The following is a 22,606-nucleotide window of genomic DNA, read 5'->3' as shown; positions in this document are numbered from 1 at the left end:
CCCAATTTCTATCTCCAGGTTTGTCACTCTTCTGATGAGCTTCAGACCTATATATCCATCTGTCTAGCTGTCATTTCTCTGGATTCACATGTTGAAAACCCAACTCTTGATCTTTCCCACTTCCCTGCCAAACTTTTCAAGCCTCTGTATCCTGGAGAATGGTGCCAAAATCCATCTGGTTGTCGAGAATGGACACCTAGGGCATCATCCGTGATCCTCCCTTCTTCCCTCCCATCTCTCTCTTCTATCTCTTGAATGAGGAGCTACCCCCACCTACCCCCGCCCTCCCCCTCAACTATCAAAGCCATCAAAAGAGGCTTTCAGACCTGCAAGCTAAACTAGGTTTCCCTGTTGCAAGCTCACAGCAACCAGGTGCTGACCACAGTACTGTTCTCCCTTACTAAGCTCCCTCTGAGGCAGGCTCAAGAAGCCCTCCCAAGAGAAAAGATGCGCTTTCCCTTGACCCGGGGGCAGCCTTGCCCCGCGCGAGTACGTGGCCCTGATCAAGCCTCCCGGAACGGAGTGGGAGCCAGGCCCGGAACGTGTCAGCGAAGGTGCGGCTGGGATCCAGGGCGCCGACGCCCTCCCTCGGCACCCGACAGGCTTCCGGGTCACCCCTCGGCCCTCCGCCCTCCGCCCTCGGTCCTCCGCCCTCGGCCCTCGGCCCTCCGCCGGGTGGGCCGCACTGGGACCCCGCCCTCCCGGAAAAGGGAGGAACCTCTAACGGAGAGCGGGCCTTGGTCTCGGCGGGTGGGGGAAGCCCCCCTCCCTTGGCCAGGGGGCCGGCGCCGCGAGTCACGTGCCGGAGTGCTGGGGGCGTGGCACCAGGAAGCGGCCTCAGAGCCCGCGAGATCGCCGCCGCCGCCGCCGCCGCCGCCGCACTGCCGGACTCCCAGCGCCGGGTGCCGCTAGCTCAGCTCCACGCTGGCGGCCGCCCCCGGGCCCACCGCCGCCGCTGCGGCGCCCGCCATGGGCGAGGAGGACTACTACCTGGAGCTGTGCGAGCGGCCGGTGCACTTCGAGAAGGCGAACCCGGTCAACTGCGTCTTCTTCGATGAGGCCAACAAGCAGGTGCGGGCAGGCCCGCGCCCTACTCCCCCGCGCGGCCCGGCGCGCCCTGCCCGCCGCCCCCGGTGCCCCCAGGTGTCCCGCGCGCTAGGGCCGGGAGCCCGGGGACCAGGCCTGGGGCCTCTCCTGCCGTGCGGGCGCGGGATCCGCGCCAGTCCCTTCTTGTGGGATCAGGCTCCGCCGCGGCCGGGGCTTTCCCCCCCCCCACGAAGTGACAGCGGGGCGGACCCCAGCCCCCGCGCCGACCCTGCGCCCCTCGGCCGGTGTGATCAGCTGGTAGCACTCCGGTGTTTCCTCGGCTCCTTTTGTTGTCTGTATTTGTCATTAGTTTCCCTTGCATTCAAAGATTTAGACGTTGAGATTTTCATTATTCTCGGAATTTTGTAAAGGGGCGGGGTGCGGGGGGCAGCGGGGAGGAGGAGCAGGGTGTGCGCAAGTGCCGCGGCGTCGCCTTTGCCGAAATGAATTAAAACTTGGAGCCTCGCTCGGCGGGCTTCTCTCCGTATGGGAGACTTTTTTGGTCTCTACTCTCTTTTTTCTGAAGATTCGCGTGGACACCAAGCCTCTGCAGTTTGCTATGCGCCACGTTAGTTTAGTTGAACCAAGGGTAGGGTGTAGCAGAAATCATCGTTGCAGGTCTAAAGCCTTTAAATGTTCAGGCCGTTAAAACGTTGCTGCTTTTCCCTCTCAGGTTTTTGCTGTTCGATCCGGTGGAGCTACTGGAGTGGTAGTTAAAGGCCCAGATGACAGGAATCCCATCTCATTTAGGTAACGATTGTATTGACGTTTTCAGAATATTTCAGCATGTAAACAAAATGGTGTTTTTCTGTTGTCGTTCAGAAGATTGTTTTAAATTTTGTCCTTGTCTCCACTAAGAGGGCTGAAGTGGGGGGCATATCCCAGTCTGTAGGAAAAGGGAGCTGTGCAGCCTTGGTGGTACATCTCAGTACCTCCTGCAGAGTGAACGTGTGGAGGCCTTCCCTGTTGTTTTGGGATCCAGATACTCCAGCGCAGGGCACCTACTTCCTGACACTTGAAATTAGCCGGTTGGGTGCGTTGATGGGCCTATTTCCGGTTTCTTGAGGGGAGGGCCTTCACTTCCTCTCTGGGCCCAGGGTCTTTGCAGAGCGTTTGGGAGGTGCAGAAGATTCCTAGGTCAGTGTTTCCCATCTAATAAAGTGCATTAAAATCTCAGCTTCCACTATACTTAAGGGGAATGAATAGCAGCCTCTTTTACTTTCAGAGATATCTCAGTTTGGATGATAAACTATCTGGTCACCTTAACTCTTTTGATTACAGAAGGGGAAAGTACAGTGTAGGCCCTCATTTTACATTTTACAATTGGCTTGTGTAAATAGGAAACAGTTTTTGAAGCAGAAAATGAAGCAGCCTCTTTTTCTTTGATCATCATTTGTTTGGAAAACACTGATTGCAGCCTCTGTGCTGGGCATCAGGTGTGGGAAGGCTTTGAGTTAGCTTGGCTCCCTTCTAGAAAAGTCATACATTTAGAGTGGAAGGCAGGTGAGTGGACTCATACAGTTTACTGTGGTAGGTGCTGTAGTAGTGCTCTGTTCAGAATGTGGCCACGGAGAAGAGATGGACATTTGTCTTGGGGTGGGCTGGGGAAGACCACTGCCCAGGCGGGGGAAGGCCTCAGAGTGGAGCGAGGCTTGAAAGACAAGATTCTAGGTAGAGAAGAGAAGAGGCTTCCGGATGGAGGGAACAAAAAGGTATGCAGGCACCGTGTTGGGGGGACTCCGAGTCTGTGTGACTGAAAATGAGGTTTCATGCAGGGAAGGGGTGGGTGGTGGTGTGACCTCTGGCCACTATATTCTGCTGTGGATTTCGGGCTTTATCTCGTTCCTGAAGGTAAAGGTGGGGCGTGGCATGATGAGATCAGTGTTTGGAAAGAGCGCACTGTTGCAGCATTGAAGCTTGATTACTGGGAGCCTGTCAGTCAGGGATCCCATTAAGAGACAATTGCTATAATCTGAGCAGGCAGGGAAGACCAGCCTGAAGGCACTGTAGACCAGCAAACAATAGGCACTCAAGGGTTGCTTAAGAAGGTCTGGGGTAAGACTTGGTGGTCTCTTGGGTGTGGAAAGTGAGGGTGAGGCCATGATGATCCAGATTAAGGGGCTCAGGAAGGCTTGGGGGGGGAGATACTGAACTTAACCCTCTTTTTAAAAAACATCTTATTTACTTTTAATAGCTTTATTGCGGTCTAATTATCATTAATTGCATATATTTGACATATGCAATTGATGAGTTTCGACACGTGTATCCATGAAACCATCACCAGTCAGGACAGTGAACATCCCCTTTCCTCTGAGAGTTTCCTCTGTGGTCCATTTCTTGACTTCCCATGTAACGTCCGATTGAGGCAGTTGTGAGACCCGAGGTGGAGCCCACCTGGCGGTGCAGCCCATTGGGTACTGAGTGGCAAAGAGTAGACTCCTTTCAAAAGCACTGCTGTACGTCAATCAAAAATAAGTAAGTAGGGCTTCCCTGGTGGCGCAGTGGTTGAGAGTCCGCCTGCCGATGCAGGGGACACGGGTTCGTGCCCCGGTCCAGGAAGATCCCACATGCCGCGGAGTGGCTGGGCCCGTGAGCCATGGCCGCTGAGCCTGCGCGTCTGGAGCCTGTGCTCCACAACCGGAGAGGCCACAGCAGTGAGAGGCCCGCGTACCACAAAAAAAGAAATAAATAAAATAAGTAAATAAATATTTCACAGCTGCCAGCATCTCAAAGAAAAAAGAAAGTGCTGCTGTGAGGGCGCTGGAGAGGGAAGGCGGCAGTGTGTGGAGAAAGTTACTGCATGGGTCTGGACTTAGTTACGCCTAAAGGGAGGCTCAGGTGAAAGTGCAATGTTCTCAACCCCTCAGTCGCTGTTACCTGCAGTTCTGTCGATTTCTCACGCCACCCGTTGCCAGTTGGACTTTGTTCTTTGAAAAGCAGTCCTACTGATAGCTTCAGAAACATAGTTTTAATTTTAAACTAAGATTTGCTGCTTCCTGAATTTTGTGTGTGTGTGTGTGTTTGCACTGGGTCTTCCTTACTGCACGTGGGCTTTCTCTATTTGCGGCGAGCGGGGGCTACTCTTCGTTGCGGTGTGTGAGCTTCTCATTGCGGTGGCTTCTCTTGTTGTGGAGCACGGGCTCTAGGCGCATGGGCTTCAGTAGTTGTGGCTTGTGGGCTCTAGAGCACTGGCTCGGTAGCTGTGGCGCATGGGCTTGGTTGCTCCACGGCATGTGGGATCTTCCTGGACCAGGGCTCGAACCCATGTCCCCTGCATTGGCAGGCAGATTCTCAACCACTGCACCACCAGGGAAGTCCCTTCCTGAATATTTAACTTGCCTGTTTTCTTCTCACAAAATGTTAGATGCTAGAATGCAGTTTTGAAGTGTAACTCATAACCTGCTCTTTCTTCTTTTAAAGAATGGAGGACAAAGGAGAAGTGAAGTGCATTAAGTTTTCCTTAGAAAATAAGATATTGGCTGTTCAGAGGACCTCAAAGACCGTGGTAAGACATATCTTTAAATACAGTATGAAGAAAAGGACATTAGAAGTACATTTGGAAGAGAATGAATTGCAAAATTCCAGTGTTAAAGGAACCATTTATTATTTTAATGTCATGGAAGCTATAGTTATGCTGCATTGTATTTGAGCCTTTGGATTCTTGAAGGTGAGAAAGACATTTAAATGGGTACATACTTATGGCCTTAGTTTTTTTTTACTTAATTTTTTTTTAAAGTAAGTTGGAACCTCAGGTATCTTTCGTATTGATTGACAGCCAGCACCATAGGTTATGCGAAGCATATCTTTGGAGACTTTGTGAGTTAAGCTTACCAGAGTAACTCCATTTATTCACTTCTCTCATCTTTGAATGCTCAACCTAATAGGAGCAGATATTCAAAGCTGGAGCAGCCTGTCAGCATTTTAATCTTCATAAATCTTCACCATCGCCATTCGTGAAGTAGAGGAAAAGCTGTCGGGAAGGAGGCAGAATCCTGTTTCCTTCTGTCAAGTATTAATTACTAAAATTTTTGGAAAGCCCCTAGTAAAATACAGCAACCCATTTCTCTGAAATCAACCATTTGAGGAATGAATTCTCAATCAGTTTCTAAACCCCGACAGTATTTGGATTAACTCGTTTAAAAAAACTCAGTTGTCGGCCTGCTGCTGTTAAGGGGGCAGATTGTCCAAATCAGTCTTTTTATTTTTCCTGTCTTTGGGTTTTGTCAGGTTTTTTTTCTGATCACTTTTTAAATTTATTTGTCTTTTTCTCTTGTCTCATTGTATACCAAAGTAGGTCGGCAGTATGCTGCCCAATCCACATTTCTCCTCGTGTGTGTTTTTGTTTTCCAGGATTTTTCTAATTTTACCCCGGATAGTTCTCAGCTGGAGTACACTCAGGAGTGCAAGGTATGGGCCTGATCCTCTCCCAGCTGGTGAGCGTTAGCTCCGGGGGTGGAGGCGCAGGGTAGCGTGGTCATTTAGAGCACGAACTTGGAAGCAGGTTGTGCTTGAATGCTGGGATCTGCCTCACGTTGGCTCTGACTTTGGACACTTCTTAAAGTTTTTAAAGCCTGTTTCTTCGTCTGTAAGATGGAGCTGGAAGAATTAAATGGATGCAGGATGCTGAACACCGAGCCACGTCAGCACTTGGTGGCTGTCGTCTTCCTGTTGCCCCTGCCCTTCTCTGCTGGGCGGTGATAGCAGCCTCTTTGGAGGTTTTTGGAAAAGGAGTTCTTTTTCCCTTTTTCCTGACGATGTTTTCTTTTCTCGACTTGTGCTCTTCGTGTCCTTCCCCTTCCCTCCTCCCTCCCTCCCTTCTTTCCCTCGGTGGAGATTCTAATCCATTTTAATTAGATTTGCCGGCTATGATGAGCTAGGCTAGTGAGGGCTCAGCTCAGCGGGCATCGCGGCACCGCGGCACCGGGGAAACCCGCAGAAGCTGCAGGTGGATAGGGTATAGCTTTTTCATTTTTGTGACGGTTTTGCTGATTGGGGATCCAGGTGGGTCCCTCAGCAAGGAGGGGCCCATCTGCAAATGCCTGAGCCCCTGGCAGAGCTCCAGGTGCTCTGTACAGCAGAGCCCTGGCCCAGCTGCCCTTCGGCTCCCACTGCTGCTGTTCACCACCTGACTTGGGACGGGGCTCAAGGCCTCCAACCCCATTTGGGGCAAGAGCCACAGAGAACCTTTAGGCCTTTATACTTTTATAACGCCAGCCTTTATGATGTGTTTGACTCAGAGTGTCAGCTGTTCTTTGATTCCTAAAGTAGAGGTTGGTATCGGTGAGTGCTGGGCAGTTGCCTTTCTCTCTGTCCTGTTGATGAGAAGGACTTCAGATTCAAGTGCCTCAGTGAGGCGTTACAGGTGAAAATCTGGGAGCGGTGTATTTAAAAGAAAGTTTGATTTGTTCATAAGTAATCAAATCTCAGTAACTTTTATTAAAGAGCAATACAAACAACAAGGTATTTTAAGCTTTTGAAGAGAATTATACATACATTTTTTTTTCTTTTAATTAAAAAGAATCTTTTACAATTCTTTTCAGACCAAGAATGCCAACATACTAGGATTCTGCTGGACCAGTTCTACTGAAATTGTCTTCATCACAGATCAAGGAATCGAATTTTACCAGGTACTGTATCACTCACATGCGCTAGAGAAAGGTCTGTGATCGTGTTTGGCCGCCTTTGAATTCAGCACTAGATAGATATTTTGAGATTCCAGAGCTTTAGTCTTCCGTTTGGGTTTTTATTCTTTTTTTCTAATTACAAGTAATACATGTTTTTTGTAAAACATTGAAATGTTACCAAGATATGTGGAAGGTAAAAGTCTCCCATAGTCCCTAGAAGTAACCATTAGGAATCATTCGATGCATGTTCCTCCATTTCATTCCTACACAGGGAGCAACATTTGTTTATTTTACAGAAATGGTTATGTTGTATATAGACTTGTGGCTTTATTTATTTTTTTTGGCATAGCTGTCGTTAGACGTCTTTCCATATTTGTTCTGTCGTGTGGACCTGCTACCGTTTAACCAGTTCCTGTTGAACTTCATGCTTGTTTTCACTTTTTAGTGATTACAAACAATGCTACAGTGATTTCAAGCAGTGAACGGGTTTGTAACCATCGTTTTATATTCTTAGGTGAGGCAATTGTTGGAAGGGAAATTATAGCCTAGGTACAAACATCTAGGAAGCTGAAAAGATATCACTGAATTTCTTCTAGAAGTTGCATTCTCACTAGCAATGTAGGAATCTCCATTTTCCAAACCTTTAGCAGAATTGGATGTTATAAGTCTGTAGGCATTTGCCAGTCTGAGAGGTGGAAAGCCATTTTAATTTGTATGTTTCATTACGAGGGAGGTAAGCACCTTTTGTGTATTGTACATTTGTGTTTCCTCTTGAACTGCCTCTTCCTCTTAAAAAGAATTTTTTTTGTGATAAGAAGCACATAACGTGAAATTTACCATCGTAACCATCTTTTAAGTGTACAATTCATTAGCGTTAAATATATTCACATTGTAGTGAAACAGATCTCTAGAACTTTCATCTTGTAAAACTGAAACTCTGTACCTATTAAACAACAACTCCCCCATTTCCCCTTTCCCAGCCCGTGGTAACCACTGTTTTTCCCCTGTTTCTATGAATTTGTCTGCTTTAAGGACCTCTACCTCATATAAGTGGAATCATACAATGTTTGTTTTTTTCTGGCTGTCTTATCTCACTTAGCATAATGCCCTCAAGGTTTGTCCATGTTATAGCATGTGTCAGAATTTTCTTCCTTTTTAAGGCTGAATAATATTCCATTGTTATACATACACCACATTTTGTTTATCCATTCTTCCACTGATGGACACTTGGATTCCTTCCATTTTTTTGGCTATTGTGAATAATGCTGCTAGAAACACGAGTGTGTAAGTCTCTCTTTGAGACCCTGCTTTCAATTCTTTTGAGTATATACCCCTAAAATGGGATTGTTGGATCCCATGGTAATTCTGTTGTTAATTTTTGAGGGGTTACTGTACTGTTTCCATACTGTTTCCAATGGCAGTTATGCCATTTTACATCCCCACCAACAGAGCACAGGGTTCCAGTTTCTACACATCACCACCAACACTAGTTGTTTTCTGTTTTATTGATAGCGGTCATCCTGCTGGTTGTGAGACGGTGTCTCATTGTGGTTTTGGTTTGCATTTCTCTGGTTAGTGATGTTGAACAACTTTTCATGACTTGTTGGCCATTTGCATGTGCTTTGGACAATGTCTATTCAAGTGCTTTGTTATTTGAGTTATTTCTTTTTGTTGTTGAGTTGTAGGAGTTCTTCATATATTCTGGATATTAACCCTTTATCAGATAGATGATTTGCAAATGTTTTCTCCCGTTCCGTAGGTTGCCTTTTCACTCTACTGATTTTACTTTGCACCTTCCTCTTTATCTTCTAGTATGTTCTAGCTGCCTGACCTATTGGGAAAGCTTCTGAGATCTTGCTAAGTGGAGCCAATGTGGAGAGTGTTAGTATTCTTTCAGGTGTTATCTTTGTTTCCCTAACGAAAGCAGTGTAATTTAGAATGTACTAATGGAGGAGATATACCTGTGTAACAGTGTGCAAAGTGAATGTTGTGGTGCTTTGCTGTAGGGCTGTAATCAGAACCTTAGCTGACCAGCAGAAGGAAAGAAAAACTACACGAATCCCATACGTACAGAAATAGAATTTTGTACCTATGATAGCAAGGAAATGACTGCTTGCTTTACAGAAGGGTTCCCTCGGGCAATCATTTAAAAGTATAGCTTTCTGTTCTCAGTAGTAGAAAAGTGTCCATTCAGGTCATCTAGATGGTTTTCAGATCTTCAAGAAATAAGTTAGAAAGAAAGAGGACTCTATCACATCTTTATTTTATTGTACCTGGATTATCGAGAAACCCACGCCCCCAACCCTGACTTCCAGGTCTGTTCTGCAGGGCAGTGTTCTGGGAGCATTAACATCTTGGGGCTGTATTCAGCATTCCTTAATGTATCAGAAGATTGAGAGTATATTTGAAATGTGCCTTGATTATAAAATACTAGGTTTGCATGCCGAGTCTCATGAACACGTCTGTTAGAAGAAGGGAGCCCCTCCCAGCCTCAAATTGAGACTGCAGGCTGGGTGGTGCCTGGTTCGGTGCACGTGGCTCCAGGGGCACGGGTTTGTTTTGACCGTTTCCGTGACAGTGAGGATGCTGCTCCTCCCTGCCCTTCGGTGGACGGTGCCTGGGAATGAGGAGGCTCAGCCCTGCCCTGCAGTGAAGTGGGCTGCCTAGGCCGTCACTGGGGAGGCAGGTCCCCTCGCCTCTCCGAGCCTTATTTTCTCCCCTCAAATTGGCCTAATGATGCCCAGCTCTCAGCGTTGTGGAGAGAGTAAACGAGCTAAGATTTGGAAGCGCTAAGCACAGGGCTGGATAAATGGTAGCTGTGATAAATAAAAATGATTATTTTTTTCTGTTTAACCTACTGGGTTTTTTCTTCTGCTTTTTATTATTTTCTTCATTTACTGTGTCAGTCTTCAGACTTTTTTTTTTTTTTTTAATTTATGGCTGCGTTGGGTCTTCATTGCTGCGCATGGGCTTTCTCTATTTGCGGTGAGCGAGGGCCACTCTGCATTGCTGTGCGCTGGTTTCTCATTGCAGTGGCCTCTCCTGCTGCAGAGCACCGGCTCTAGGCACACGGGCTTCAGTAGTTATGGCATGCGGGCTCAGTAGTTGTGGCTCGTGGGCTATAGAGAGCAGGCTCGGTAGTTGCAGTGCATGGGCTTAGCTGCTCCGTGGCATGTGGGATCTTCCCAACCAGGGCTCGAACCTGGGAAGGGACAATGCAATGTCCCCTGCATTGGCAGGCAGACTCCCAACCACTGTGCCACCAGTGAAGTCCCAGTCTTCAGACACTTTGCTGTTGTGTTTGTTTGTTTTTGGCCAAGCCGCGTGGCATGCAGGATCTTAGTTCCCCAACCAGGGATTGAACCTGTGTCCCCTGTAGTGGAGGCGTGGAATTCTAACCTCTGAACGACCAGGGAATTCCCCATTTGCTGTTTTTATTTATTATTTTTTGCGGTACGCGGGCCTCTCACTGTTGTGGCCTCTCCCGTTGCGGAGCACAGGCTCCGGACGCGCAGGCTCAGCGGCCATGGCTCACGGGCCCAGCCGCTCCGCGGCATGTGGGATCTTCCCGGACCAGGGCACGAACCCGTGTCCCCTGCATCGGCAGGCGGACTCTCAACCACTGCGCCACCAGGGAAGCCCCATTTGCTGTTTTTAAATGAAGGCTCTGTTTCTTGAACTTTGCATCAGGTATTACCAGAGAAACGGAATCTGAAACTCCTGAAGAGCCAGAACATCAATGTGAACTGGTACATGTACTGTCCCGAGAGTGCTGTGATTCTGCTGTCCACCACGGTGCTTGGAAATGTGCTGCAGCCCTTCTATTTCCGGGTAAGAGTCAGCTTCCCTTTAAAAAAATTTCCCCTCCTACCGCGTTCCTCTAACCTCCTAACTGATCCAGTAACTTCAAAGGGGCACGTTCCTCCAACAAGAGCCTTGCCACTTCCGACCACTAGAGGGCACCCCGTACCATCCCATCACCGCCAAGAATGAGTTCTTGGGACAGGCCCCTGGGACCCTGGAAAGGATGGAAAGACATAGTGCGTGTATATCCTCAATGATTTGATGTGGGGAGTGCTAAAACATCAGAGGGGGTTTAATAAGCTTTTCTTAAAACTTTTTTCTTCCCCAAACAGGCTGGCACTATGTCAAAGCTGCCCAAGTTTGAGATCGAATTACCAGCTGCACCTAAGTCAACTAAACTGAGCCTCTCAGAGAGAGACATTGCCATGGCGACGATGTATGTCTGTTCTTTGAGAGAATTCCTTCTCATAATTGCTTTCAGGGATATCATGATAGAAGAAGCATGTTGTAAGAACTCCAGGGCTGCCCGTGCTCCAGTAGCCTTGGAACACAGGATAAGGACTCCGCCTTCCCTGCTTTGTACCCAGATCTTAGGAATGTAGAAAGCCCGTCATCTTCTTGACATTCTTTTTTGATTTTATTAACTTTGTGATCTTAGGGAATTTTTCACCATTCTAGTCTGATAAAATGAGAACATTGAACCAATTTATTTCTTAGGTTTCTTAGTTTTAGAAATTTCTTTTCAGTCAGTGAGTCAAAACTTATCACACATTATTTTTTAGCTAAAATATATCATACTTGTTCTAAAGAAAAACACAGTTTACATTTTTGATCTAACAAATGTAGACCTGAATTACTTATGTAGGAAGGTATATTTTCACTTGGAAATGCAGATATCTCAAATTTTAAAACTTTATTATGAAAGTTTCAAACACACAAGAATAGAAACTGATACAAAGAATCTCCTATATACCCATATTCAACAAATATAAACAGTTTGCTCCTAAATTACTTCTGATTCTTCTATGGCCTAAAACAGTGGTTTCCAAACAGTAAAGTTTTTTAGCATTTAGAATGCTTTTTTTTTTTAAGAAATCTGCAGCATCCTGGTTTAGAAAAAGATAAAATGAGAACAGTCCTTGCAAAGGGGGAGACCCTTCCCCCAGTCTCCTCCTTGTCCCTGAGGTAGCCCCAGCAAAATGTGAACTCCTGGAATAAAAGTGTACATGCAGGAACTGGTCATGGCAACATTTATCAGATGAGGCTTAAAAGTCAAGAGTGATAATATTTTCCTGTGATTAAGGAATGTACTCATTATATAAAACTGGGAAATTACAGAAAGTGAAAAAGAAAATGGACTTAGCATATTACTCAAGGGCAGCTATTTGACAACATGTATTTTGTTCCAGTAGTTTTGGACATTCTGCATAAGTCATTCTGCAGAAGTTTGTGTTTTTCTTTTGAAATATTGTGATCAAGTTATATTTAGTTTAGTTTTTTTTAATTTTAGTTTTGGCTGCGTTGGGTCTTTGTTGCTGCGCGTGGGCTTTCTCTAGTTGCGGTGTGCAGGCTTCTCACTGCGGTGGCTTCTCTTGTTGCGGAGCACAGGCTCTAGGTGCACAGGCTTCAGTACTTGTGGCTCGTGGGCTGTAGAGCACAGGCTCAGTAGTTGTGGCACACAGGCTTAGTTGCTCCACAGCATGTGGGATCTTTCCGGACCAGGGCTCAAACCCGTGTCCCCTGAACTGGCAGGCAGATTCTTAACCACTGCACCACCAGGGAAGCCCAAGCTATATTTAGTTTTGCATCCCCCCTTTTCACTTAACTTTGTAATAGGCTTTTTTATTTTTAAGCTAACTGCACTGTTTTTGCAAATATTTCTGTTGGCTGCGAAATACCCCATTAAGTAAATATCTCTTAATTTACTTAACTATGGCCTTATAACTCTGCAGTTAGAATGGAGGGACGTCAAACAGCCAGCATGACTTACGTCTCTTTGTTCTGTGATTAGATACGGACAGCTATATGTTCTCTTCCTGAGGCATCATTCTCGGACCTCCAATAGTACTGGAGCGGAGGTAGTCCTATATCACCTACCACGGTATATTTAATGCTTTCTTCCCCTTCTCCGATTGTAAAATATGAACTAAAGCTTGTCGATCTATTTTTTGACCTTTCTGTTGTCCTACAGAGAAGGCGCCTGTAAAAAGATGCACATACTGAAGTTAAACCGGACAGGGAAGTTCGCCCTGAACGTGGTGGACAACCTGGTGGTCGTTCATCATCAGGACACGGAGGTACGAGTGTTGGGGGGTGTCCTGCTTGAAAGAGCTGTGAAAATGGACAAAATATTCTGAAAGAGACTAGAAAGTGCTTTTTATGCTCAAAGTTTTGATCTTCCAGGTGGAATGGGTTTGGATTTCTAGATGGTTTAGGAAAACCCTACCAGTTGACTAACATAATTAAAAACTGTTTCACAAAGTAACACATGTGAGGAGATTGGACTTTGGAACAATTATTTGGTCGAATCATCTAAGCTGGGGATTCCCTGCCGAGCCAGTGTGTGGTGTGAGCACATGAGCCCTGTACTTCCTCTGTGAGTGCAGATGATGATGGTTTTGAGGCTCTGTGGCCACAGAGAAAGAACTAGAATGATCCTGCTGCTTCTGCCCCATCAGCTGGGTGTCTGGTGGGAGACAAGCCACTTCTCTCCTTGCCTCCTGGAGGCTGGTGACACCCGTGTCGATAACTAATAAAGATGGAGCTCTTCAGAGGCAGCATGTCATAGATTCCAGGAATACTTCTGAGAGCTGATAGACATGTACAAGAGAGCTGGGATGTTCCAGCAGGTCCCTCCTCAAATAAGAACCAGCATGCAGGGGTGGAACGCAGACACGGGGCTCCTTCAGCTGACCCCAAACGGCAGGTGTGAGGTCACGAGAGGGACGGGTGGAACCGTGGTTTGTCTGATATCACCGTCTTGTCTTTCTCCCCCTCAGACATCAGTGATATTTGATATCAAGCTGAGGGGGGAGTTCGATGGCACCGTTACCCTCCATCACCCGGTGCTTCCAGCTCGATCCATTCAGCCCTATCAGATCCCTGTGGCAGGTAAAAGGGAATCTCCGTGTGTGCATGGATGGGGGAGCAGATAAAGGGCTTCCCAGATCTGTTTGCTTTTGCAAGGGGTGATTCTGTTTTTTGTTTTGTTTTTTAAATGATACTCCTGCTGATTCTTTAAGCTAAAATTGTGTTCTTGTGAAAGTGTTTTTTTATTTTTTGGTCCTGTGGGATCTTAGTTCCCTGACCAGGGATCAAACCTGCGTCCCCTGCAGTGGAGGTGCAGAGTCTTAACTGCTGGACCGCCAGGGAAGTCTCGTGAAAAGTGTTTTGTAAGAGAGAAGACTCTTCCTTTGAAGAAAATAGAACGATTCTCTTCTCTGAGCTTTAAAATGGAGAGTTGTGATTACCCATTGAAGCCCAGAGGTTTTTTTAATGTTGAATAAGACCTTGACGTTTCTGTTGATCTGTGCTCTGTGGCCCTGAGGTTAAATTTGGTTGCTCATGGCTGTTATTTTAACCTGGGATCGCTTTTCCTCATCTTTCTCACATTCTGCGTCATAATTATAATAAATACTGCGTTTTCCCTTGACTGATGGTCACAGTAAGTACTTAGGCTGTGGTTCTGAGGTTATTCTGAACCACTCCTCCAACCCGAAGAGGTGGCAGTAGGAAGTCAGAGAAGAGAGAGGGTCAGGATTTCAGAAAAAGGGAAAGAAACCATTTGGTTCCTTTTGCTTTTTCCCAATGTAATCGATTCTAAGGTAGAACTCAAATCATATTCTCTTCAAGGAGACTGGAGTCTAGAGTAAGCTAGTTGAGGTTTCAGTGTGTAAACCATAGTCAGATGGTACACATTTGGAACTCTGGGAGGAGTGTTTTGTTAAAAGGAATCCCCGTCAGATAGCTTTGGTGTGTCAGCCTCGCCTGCTGGCAGGATATCCTGGTACCTGTCACAGGGAAGAATCAGATCAGGCCCTGGCTGATGGTTTAGCAGGAAAACTTGCCAGCTGAGCCAGAAGCTGAGCAGGGTGTGAGAATAAGCTACAGTGGAGCCTTGAACAGTGGGGTTCATCCACATGTAATTTATGGTCAGCCCTCCATAGCCGAGGTTCTGCATACAAGGATTCAACCAACCACAGTGGGTTTTACTGTTGAAAAATATTCCTGGGCTTCCCAGGTGGTGCAGTGGTTGAGAATCCACCTGCCAATGCAGGGCACACGGGTTCGAGCCCTGGTCCGGGAAGATCCCACATACCGCGGAGCAACTAAGCCCGTGCGCCACAACTACTGAGCCTGTGCTCTAGAGCCCGCGAGCCACAACTACTGAAGCCCACATGCCATAACTGCTGAAGCCCGTGCACCTAGAGCCCGTGCTCCAAAACAAGAGAAACCACTGCAGTGAGAAGCCTGTGCACTGCAATGAAGACCCAACACAGCCAAAGATAAATAAATTTTTAAAAAAAGAAAAAATATCCCTGTATAAGTGGATACATGCGGTTCTAACCCGCCTTGTTCGAGGGCCAGCTGTAGTTCGCACATTTGATTAGGTCTCTTGGCCCTCTGTTCTTTCCAGCTTCTTCCTTTTCCCAGGGTAGTGATGTTTAGAAGAGTAGATTGTGTCAAATGGTTGGCTTGTATCTGCTGCTCACTCAGCATGAAGGTAACTGCTGGTGAATTGGGGCAGAAACAACTATAAACGTTTCAGTCCTTCAGCTCTGTTCCAGTTGTTTAGGACCAGTAAGAAGGTAGTCAGGTTCTGATTGGCTGTTGATATAAAGCAAAGGCCAGGTGTGGCTAAAACAAGAGCCCAGAGATTAATAAGAATTCAAGAGTCTGTGAATCTCTGGGCTTCTAGAGTGGGTTGGCAAAGTGTTTTTTGTGGTTAATGACTTTTTGTTTTTCCTGCTAGACTCCAAGCCCCTCACAGGTTTGTAGCATCTTTGTATCTTGCCCATCTGAGCTGTTGCAGGTGTGCTGTCACAGGTGCACTGTCGCAGGTCAGGAAGAGCTTGTTGGACTATTTTGAAAGACGAGACCAGCAACTTGGGGAAGAGCCAGCCTCCCTCGTTTCCCCTTCTGGTTTTGGTCTGTTCAACCAGTGGCTCTCGAGTAGGCTACACGTTAGGATCACCTGGGGGCTTTCAAAACCAAAGCATTCAGTCAACGTGATGGGTAGCCAGTCAAGGCCCACGTGTAGGACCCTCACTCGTAGGTTCCAAGCGCAAGTGTTCTTTGCCTCAGCTTGTCTGGTCTGGCCCTGTCCTCTACTGGGGGGTCTGTGCAAAATTACCACCTTTTCCAACCTGCCGACTGAAACCTATTTTCCGATTGTACCTGGGTAGCTGGAACAGAACTAGGAATAGTCATGTTCAGTTTGCAGGCCGTATTTATCAAGGTTACTGCGGGCTTCCCCCCCAGACATACACACTCGAGCAATGTCACTGGTAGTTGTGAGTCCTTGTCACGTGAGGGTTTTATGGGGGGGTCTGCTTCCCAGGTGAGATCTCTGCCTGGACCTACACTGTGCAGTGGAGAATTGAGCTCATTATTTAGATAATTAAGCCACAAAACACTTTGTTTGAAATAGTCTCAGTGAATTATCTGAGTATTTGATTCTGAATCACTCAGGTGAATTTCTCAGTTCTTTAATGTGCATGTGTGTAAAAAAGAAAACGCTGTGAATTGAACCTTGACCTGCTTTCTCCTTGGCGAGACATCTTCATGGATGGTTCTCGACTTCCCGCTTCCTCCTTACAGGTGTTATCAGTGGACACGACAGTTCACTTCTTCGTTATTTAACTACAGTTGAATGAACATTTACTGAAGGAAGCATTAAGCGTTACCTTTACGTCCCAGGATTGGCAGCGCTTTCTGGCCGCGTCACCAGCCCTCACACACACGCGTCTCCTCTCTTTGCAGGTCCTGCTCCCGTGACCAGCCAGTCCCCCATCCCGTGTAAACTCTGTATCCTTTCCGAAGGCCTTGGCTGGGAACAACAGGGGAGCTGTCACCTCTCCTTACACTGGGGTCTGAGGGTGGTCCGAGCCCCCGGTCAGGCGTGAATAATGTCGTGGGAAGCGCCTGTGGGGTTTCTTTCCCATCAAGGGCCGGGCACCTAGGGCGGCCTCAGCAAACAGGGTGGGAGGATGCTAACGGGAGCTGGGTTTGCCTTTTGTCTTCATCTCTTCCTGGTCTAGAATTTCCTATAACGTAGATTCTTCATCCTGGATTGTCTTTCAACCCGACATCATCATCAGTGCGAGCCAAGGTGGGTCGTGGTGGGGGTCACGCTGTTAGGAAGCTGGGCTTGCTGGCAGTCTCCCGTCCGTCCTGAGGGGTGCCAGCCCTGGGAGGGTTGAGAAAGGGGTGACTCAGATCATTTCCAGTGAAGCCTTTGGTTCTCCTCTCCTGGAGCCCCGGTTGAGAAGGGCTCTGCCCGCCTGCCCGGCAGTGTGGGCGTCAGGAGGTTCAGGGCTGGTGGACGGCTGAGTTACGGAGCTCCTTCGGGAGCCTCAGGAATTGCCTTGTGACCAATGAGCCAGAGCAGGAGAAACCGGAGCCCAGGACCAAAGTTCGTGCCCTGCAGACACCCGTTCTCCCTTCAGGGTCAAGGGGGTTGGTCAGGTGCGGGGAGGGGTCGCCTGTCTGTATGCAGTAGACACTCCACGGGGGCGCGTGGAGGGTCACTCTGAGGAGTCTGCCGACACGCAGGGGTGCTTTGGCTGCCAGTCCCACTGTCGTCAGACGTGTCCTGAACATCACAGCCTGTGCTTTGGCGTGAGAAGCAGCCACTGGCTGTGCTTTGCAGCACGTCCCCCCATGAATGTTGAGGGGAACCAGCTTTGGGGCTTTTGTTTTGGTTTGCGTCCCACTATTAAATTTGCTGCCTCTCAATCCAGGTTACCTCTGGAACCTCCAGGTGAAACTTCAGCCCATAGTAAACCTCTTGCCAGATAAAGGCAGGCTCATGGACTTCCTCCTCCAGAGAAGGGAATGCAAGACCGTCGTCCTGTCGGTGTGCTCGCAGAGTAAGTGGGGTCCTCACCCTGCGGTCTGATTCCTGACACTGCCTGCGCCGCCCACTGGGAGACGGGCCACATTTTTATCTTGTCTGCAGCCGGTTGGCTTAGTGACAAGTGGATTATTTAACCCCCTGGAAAGGCTGCTCAGTATAAAAATGACTTGTCTCTACAAGACATTTCCTGGGCAAAGACTAAACTAAACATGGGCACACGTGAGGGTAGAGGCTGCCCTCCCCAGCTTGAAAACAAACCTGTTTCAGAATCCAAGTCACTCACGACATTTATACCTACTTTGAGAATCTTCTGACGCCCTCCGTAGCTACGTTAGTAACCGGCAAGGGCTGGCGAGAGCCCTTGTGCCCCAGTCTCTACACCGTTTCTCCGAATGCCCTGGTGGCCCCCGGAAATGAGTCATTTCTCTCACAGTGTGTTTAAGTTCTAAAGTTCACACAAGGTTGGCCGACCTGTGTGAACCCTGACTCCTTCCAGTGTTGACAGAGTCAGACAGAGCAACGCTGCCTGTGATAGCCACTGTTTTTGATAAACTCAACCAGGAGTATAAGAAGTACCTGGACGCCGAGCAGAGTTACACACTGGTAAGTTGACGAGGGCCTCCTCCCTGCTCCACCCCGGGTATATTGTCTGTGTAATTATGACACAAGATTCTGACAGAATGACACCACTGAGGTTTGCTGTGTGCCAAAGGGCAAGGTGGCCGGCCGTAGGGGGAACGTAAATCAGAGTCCCTGTGTCCCATGAGCTAGAGGCTGAACATCACTTAATGTCTTCACCTTCTTTTGTTGTTTTTTAAAAATTATTATTTTCTCTTTTGGCTGTGTTGGGTCTTTGTTGCTGCACGCGGACTTTCTCTAGTTGCAGCAAGCAGGGGCTACTCTTCATTGTGGTGCGCGGGCTTCTCATTGCGGTGGCTTCTCGTTGCGGAGCACGGGCTCTAGAGCGCAGGCTCAGTAGCTGTGGCCCAGAGCATGGGCTTAGCTGCTCCGCGGCATGTGGGATCTTCCCGGGCCAGGGATCGAACCTGTGTCCCCTTCTTTGGCAGGCAGATTCTTAACCACTGCACCACCAGGGAAGCCCGCTTTTGTTGTTTTTAATCTATGTTTGATCTTACACGTAGATAGCTCCTTGGTCTGCCTTTATTTTATGGATAAAAAAAGCAGTCGCAGTTTGGTTATTTTATATGTCTTTCTGCCAATCCAGAGCCTAGACTCAGTAAATCAGAAATATAATCATTTTGCTGCTTGTTCTTCCTTTCCTTTGAGGATGTACTAGCTATAAAGAATAAGACGTGTCCTGGCACCCAGTCAGCATCCCCTCAGGACTGTGGTGACTCAGCGTCAGCACTGTGCTTTTCCTCTAGTGGGCTCAAGTGCGTGTTGTGAAGGGCTGGAAAAAATTAGGATGGCTTCTCGGGGTCTGCTGTACTGTTATTGTATCTTCTGAAGCTAGAAATAAGTTCAGGAGAAGTGGAATGAATGATTCCACTTCAAGAATCTGATTAGTCCAAAGGCTAAAAATGGAAGTGGTTTTAAACAATAACAAAAACCCCAGAACGCCCATCCCCTTCAGCTACTCAGGGATAACCCAAATGCTAGGTGGTCTGTGATTAACAAAATTAGGGAGTTATTTTAAGAGGTTAAAAAAAAAAGTCTCCCTGGCAGTCCAGTGGTTAAGACTCTGTGCTTCCACTGCAGGGGGCGCAGGTTCGATCCCTGGTGTGGGAACTAGGATCCCTGCATGTGGCGCGGTGCAGCCAAAAATTAAAAAAATAAAAGTCTCGGTAAAACTATGACTTAGGCTTCTTAGTTCCATCCGTGAACACTGGTGTCTTTCCTGACCTCCTAAACTCCTCCCCGGCCAGCACAGGAAAGAGTTTTGTCCAAGTAATGAAGTAAGTGTCATCCTCTGCTCACGTCTTAGGCTCCCAGCATCTAGGGGTTCAGCCTTTCTGGATTAACTGCGAGCACGCCATGTGCCGGAAGACGACTGAGGTCCCGTCTGTGATGTATTGTGCAGGCACTGGAAGCGGGGCAGAGCCGGAGCGGCCCATTCCTCAGGAGGCCGGCGCGCACCCAGGCTGTGGTCGACCAGTCTGACATGTACACCCACGTGCTGTCGGCGTTTGCGGAGAAGAAGGTAGGGGAGGCTCGCCGCCCCTTCTGGACTGAAGGTTCCCAAAACAAAGATCTCATTTGAAGGGGACTGAGGAAAACGAGTAGAACTCAGAATGTGATTAGAGTAACTGGGTTATCTTGGGTGAGGACTGAATGCTTATGGTTTGGCTTCTAATACACAGGCCTAAAGATGATCCCCGACTCGGGAGGTTCTGGAGGGGTTTGTGCAAAAGCAGCCAAGTAGAACCCTGGAAGCAGGGGGGCGGATAAACAAGGAGCTGTTACACGGAGCCTCCTCTGCCACTCTGGTTCTAAACACTTTTCCCCTCTGTAGGAGATGCCTCAGAAATTCATGATAGCCGTGCTCATGGAATATATCCGCTCTCTGAACCAGTTTCAGATCACAGTACAGGTACCTTCAAGCCAGCATCTGTGGTCCCACGTTAGAGGGGCAGGGGATTGTTCAAGTAAAAGCACTGTCAGTGCCTAACTGAGATGACTCTCTGTACGCCACAAGAGTCTGCACACCTGCCTCAGACTCAGTGACCCTCCTCACGTGACCCCACGTTCTCAGGTGGAATGAGCAGTTTCAGGCCAGGTTGGGTTCTCTCACCCGTCACTTAGAGCAGCCGTGGTCCTCGGCATACTGAGCCTCTAGTCTGTCGTAGTTGGGCGACGTGGACACCATCTCTCCTTCTGTCTCTGTCTCAGCATTATTTGCACGAGCTTGTCATCAAGACGCTCGTCCAGCACAACCTATTCTACACGCTGCACCAGTTCCTGCAGTACCATGTCCTCAGCGACTCGAAGCCTTTGGTAAGTACCACCCAATTTTTACTTTTGTGACTTAAAATTTGACCTTTCAACATACGGCAAATCTAATCTGAAAATGGGTCTTCCAGGCTTGTCTGCTGCTCTCCCTGGAAAGTTTTTACCCTCCTGCTCATCAGCTGTCTCTGGATATGTTGAAGGTAACTCTGATACAGCAGAGTTTTAAACCCCATAGAAGCATGTTCCTATTACTTGCACTGACCCGGATTTCTCTTTCTCCCTTACTTCTAGCGACTTTCCACAGCAAATGATGAAATAGTAGAAGTTCTCCTTTCCAAACACCAAGTGTTAGCTGCCTTAAGGTTTATTCGGGGCATTGGTGGCCATGACAACATCTCTGCACGAAAATTTTTAGATGCTGCAAAGCAGACTGAAGACCACATGCTTTTCTACACTATATTCCGGTTTTTTGAACAGCGAAACCAGCGTTTGCGAGGGAACCCTAGTTTCACACCAGGTGAGAATATAGCTGCAGGGAAAAGACCTGGGGCGACCAGAGACTCGGACAGTAGCAGGAGAGCACTGGCAGCTGGGGGGGCGAGAAGCCTTTTGGTTTGGAGAACTCTCGGGTTAGTTTTTAAAAAACAAAATTTTGTACCAGCCCGCATAATCCTTAGCCTGTTGTAGTGAGAGTGGATTCAAGGTGCTGACGGAACTGGAGTTCTGCTCTGGAACTGCAGTGGGGTGTCGGGGTGGAAGGTAGGGTGGCCTGGGCCCAGCTCCGTCTGACATCTGGGCCTGGAATGGCCCTTTCTGAAGAATTAGGAACAAGACAGGAAATGGCTGCGGAGGGTTGTAATGGCCTGGGGCTTGTTGATGTTTTAGTTTTAGGCAGAAAGCATTGGTTAATCACTCTTATCTCCAAAGTTATGAAATCTAAAGCACCCTCTTCCTTAGGATGGGGAGGAACCTGTAACTCTTCCAGGGCTCCCAGCATTCACTGATCACCCTGCTTCTCCCCCGTCTCTCAGGGCAGAGGGCAGTTTGCTGGGGGCTGTAAAGGTTCTGTAATGGCACAAGCTGGGTAAACAGAAAGGACAACTCAAGAGCTTAGGAAAACAAAGTATTTTATGAAAGAAAAATAGAAGTTAAAACCCAGTATCCACATCTAGGAGCTGCAAAGTGTTCATTCTCGTTTTCCTCCTTTCGTGCCTTGTCTAACAGATTAAATCTGTATTTTCCTTTACAGGAGAACACTGTGAAGAACACGTTGCTTTTTTCAAACAGGTTTTTGGAGACCAAGCTCTAATGAGGCCTACGACGTTCTGAGGTCACTTGCTAGTTTTTCTTTTTATATATATATAAAATGTGTACAAAGTTAATTTATTGCGTTAATAAAGCTCTTTAAACTACAAGATGTTGTAATAAAGTATATCTACGATATCCTCAAATGTTACTAAAAATATGGTATAGAACTTGTGTGATGGCTTACTCCTACAAAAGGAGAAACATTGCATTGATTGGCCTTTAGAAAGTGTCTGTCAGTGAGCAGAGAGCAGCCTTCCTAGCGGTCCCTTCTGCCTGCCCGAGAACAAGGCTTTGTTCCTGGAGAACCGGAAGGCGCTCCAGCGTCTTGGGGCTACCTCCAGGCTCAGTAATACTGCTTCAAGGCAGAGTCTGCATTCCTGAGTTTACAAGCGCTATGGCCGAAGCTGCTGCTGTTAATAGCCTGACATCTGCTCGCACTCAGGGTTCAACCGAGCCTTGACAACGCAGCTGCTGTCCAGTGGTAAACCGACTACCTGACCTACAGAGTCTCCGAAGCCCGTGAGCGGGCTAGAAATTGAGGAGCCGCTCTCGCTCTGTACCTCTGTGTCGCTCTTGAGCGGCCAAACTTTTGGCTTTATTTATCGGTGGTCCTGTGAGGGATAAAAAGAATGAACTTTGGGATCATTTCTTTAGGAGAAAAGGAGATAGTTTCTACTCTAACACAACTTCCTATCCCCCAGAGATTAAGGGGGAAAAAACCCCCCTCATTTTCTTAATCACAAAGCTATATATCAAGCAAATTAGTACTGTTCTTTCAGCCACAGGTCATTTACAG

The 22,606-nt window shown here is 47.7% G+C and overlaps 2 protein-coding genes across 6 annotated transcripts in view; one reads left to right on the top strand and one right to left on the bottom strand.

The window, feature by feature from the left end:
• Positions 1 to 874: 874 nt before the first annotated feature.
• RMC1 (regulator of MON1-CCZ1) lies at positions 875 to 21,917 on the top strand. Of its 5 annotated transcripts, XM_060121823.1 has the most exons (20): positions 875 to 1,071; positions 1,760 to 1,836; positions 4,507 to 4,591; positions 5,437 to 5,493; positions 6,627 to 6,713; positions 10,401 to 10,541; positions 10,847 to 10,950; positions 12,526 to 12,615; positions 12,706 to 12,811; positions 13,514 to 13,625; positions 16,497 to 16,541; positions 16,792 to 16,845; positions 17,477 to 17,605; positions 18,089 to 18,195; positions 19,634 to 19,753; positions 20,066 to 20,143; positions 20,443 to 20,547; positions 20,634 to 20,702; positions 20,794 to 21,019; positions 21,752 to 21,917. In XM_060121823.1, exons 1-20 carry the CDS (start codon positions 970 to 972, stop codon positions 21,829 to 21,831), a joined length of 1,974 nt encoding a protein of 657 aa, XP_059977806.1. In that variant the 5' UTR covers positions 875 to 969; the 3' UTR covers positions 21,832 to 21,917. The 5 variants fall into 5 exon arrangements, with proteins under 5 accessions (XP_059977806.1, XP_059977809.1, XP_059977808.1 ...); XM_060121826.1 differs by lacking the exon at positions 12,526 to 12,615; XM_060121825.1 differs by lacking the exon at positions 20,066 to 20,143.
• NPC1 (NPC intracellular cholesterol transporter 1) overlaps positions 21,613 to 22,606 on the bottom strand; it is a 47,538-nt gene continuing 46,544 nt past the window's right edge. Inside the window, exon 25 of the mRNA XM_060121822.1 lies at positions 21,613 to 22,421. Within this exon, the coding sequence (XP_059977805.1) occupies positions 22,339 to 22,421 (83 nt within the window). The 3' untranslated portion in view covers positions 21,613 to 22,338. The remainder of the gene's footprint in view (positions 22,422 to 22,606) is intronic.

The sequence above is a fragment of the Lagenorhynchus albirostris genome, chromosome 14 (assembly GCF_949774975.1).
Source record: "Lagenorhynchus albirostris chromosome 14, mLagAlb1.1, whole genome shotgun sequence".
NCBI lineage: Eukaryota > Metazoa > Chordata > Mammalia > Artiodactyla > Delphinidae > Lagenorhynchus > Lagenorhynchus albirostris.
This window is presented reverse-complemented; position numbering and strand designations above follow the sequence as displayed.

Bases quoted from the DNA above. Each gene is read 5' to 3' on its own strand.
- RMC1 (XM_060121823.1), top strand. From the start codon at position 970: ATGGGCGAGGAGGACTACTACCTGGAGCTGTGCGAGCGGCCGGTGCAC. The intron at 1,837-4,506 runs GTAACGATTGTA...CTTCTTTTAAAG, and splicing joins AGGAATCCCATCTCATTTAG to AATGGAGGACAAAGGAGAAG. The intron at 20,703-20,793 runs GTAACTCTGATA...CCTTACTTCTAG, and splicing joins TGTCTCTGGATATGTTGAAG to CGACTTTCCACAGCAAATGA.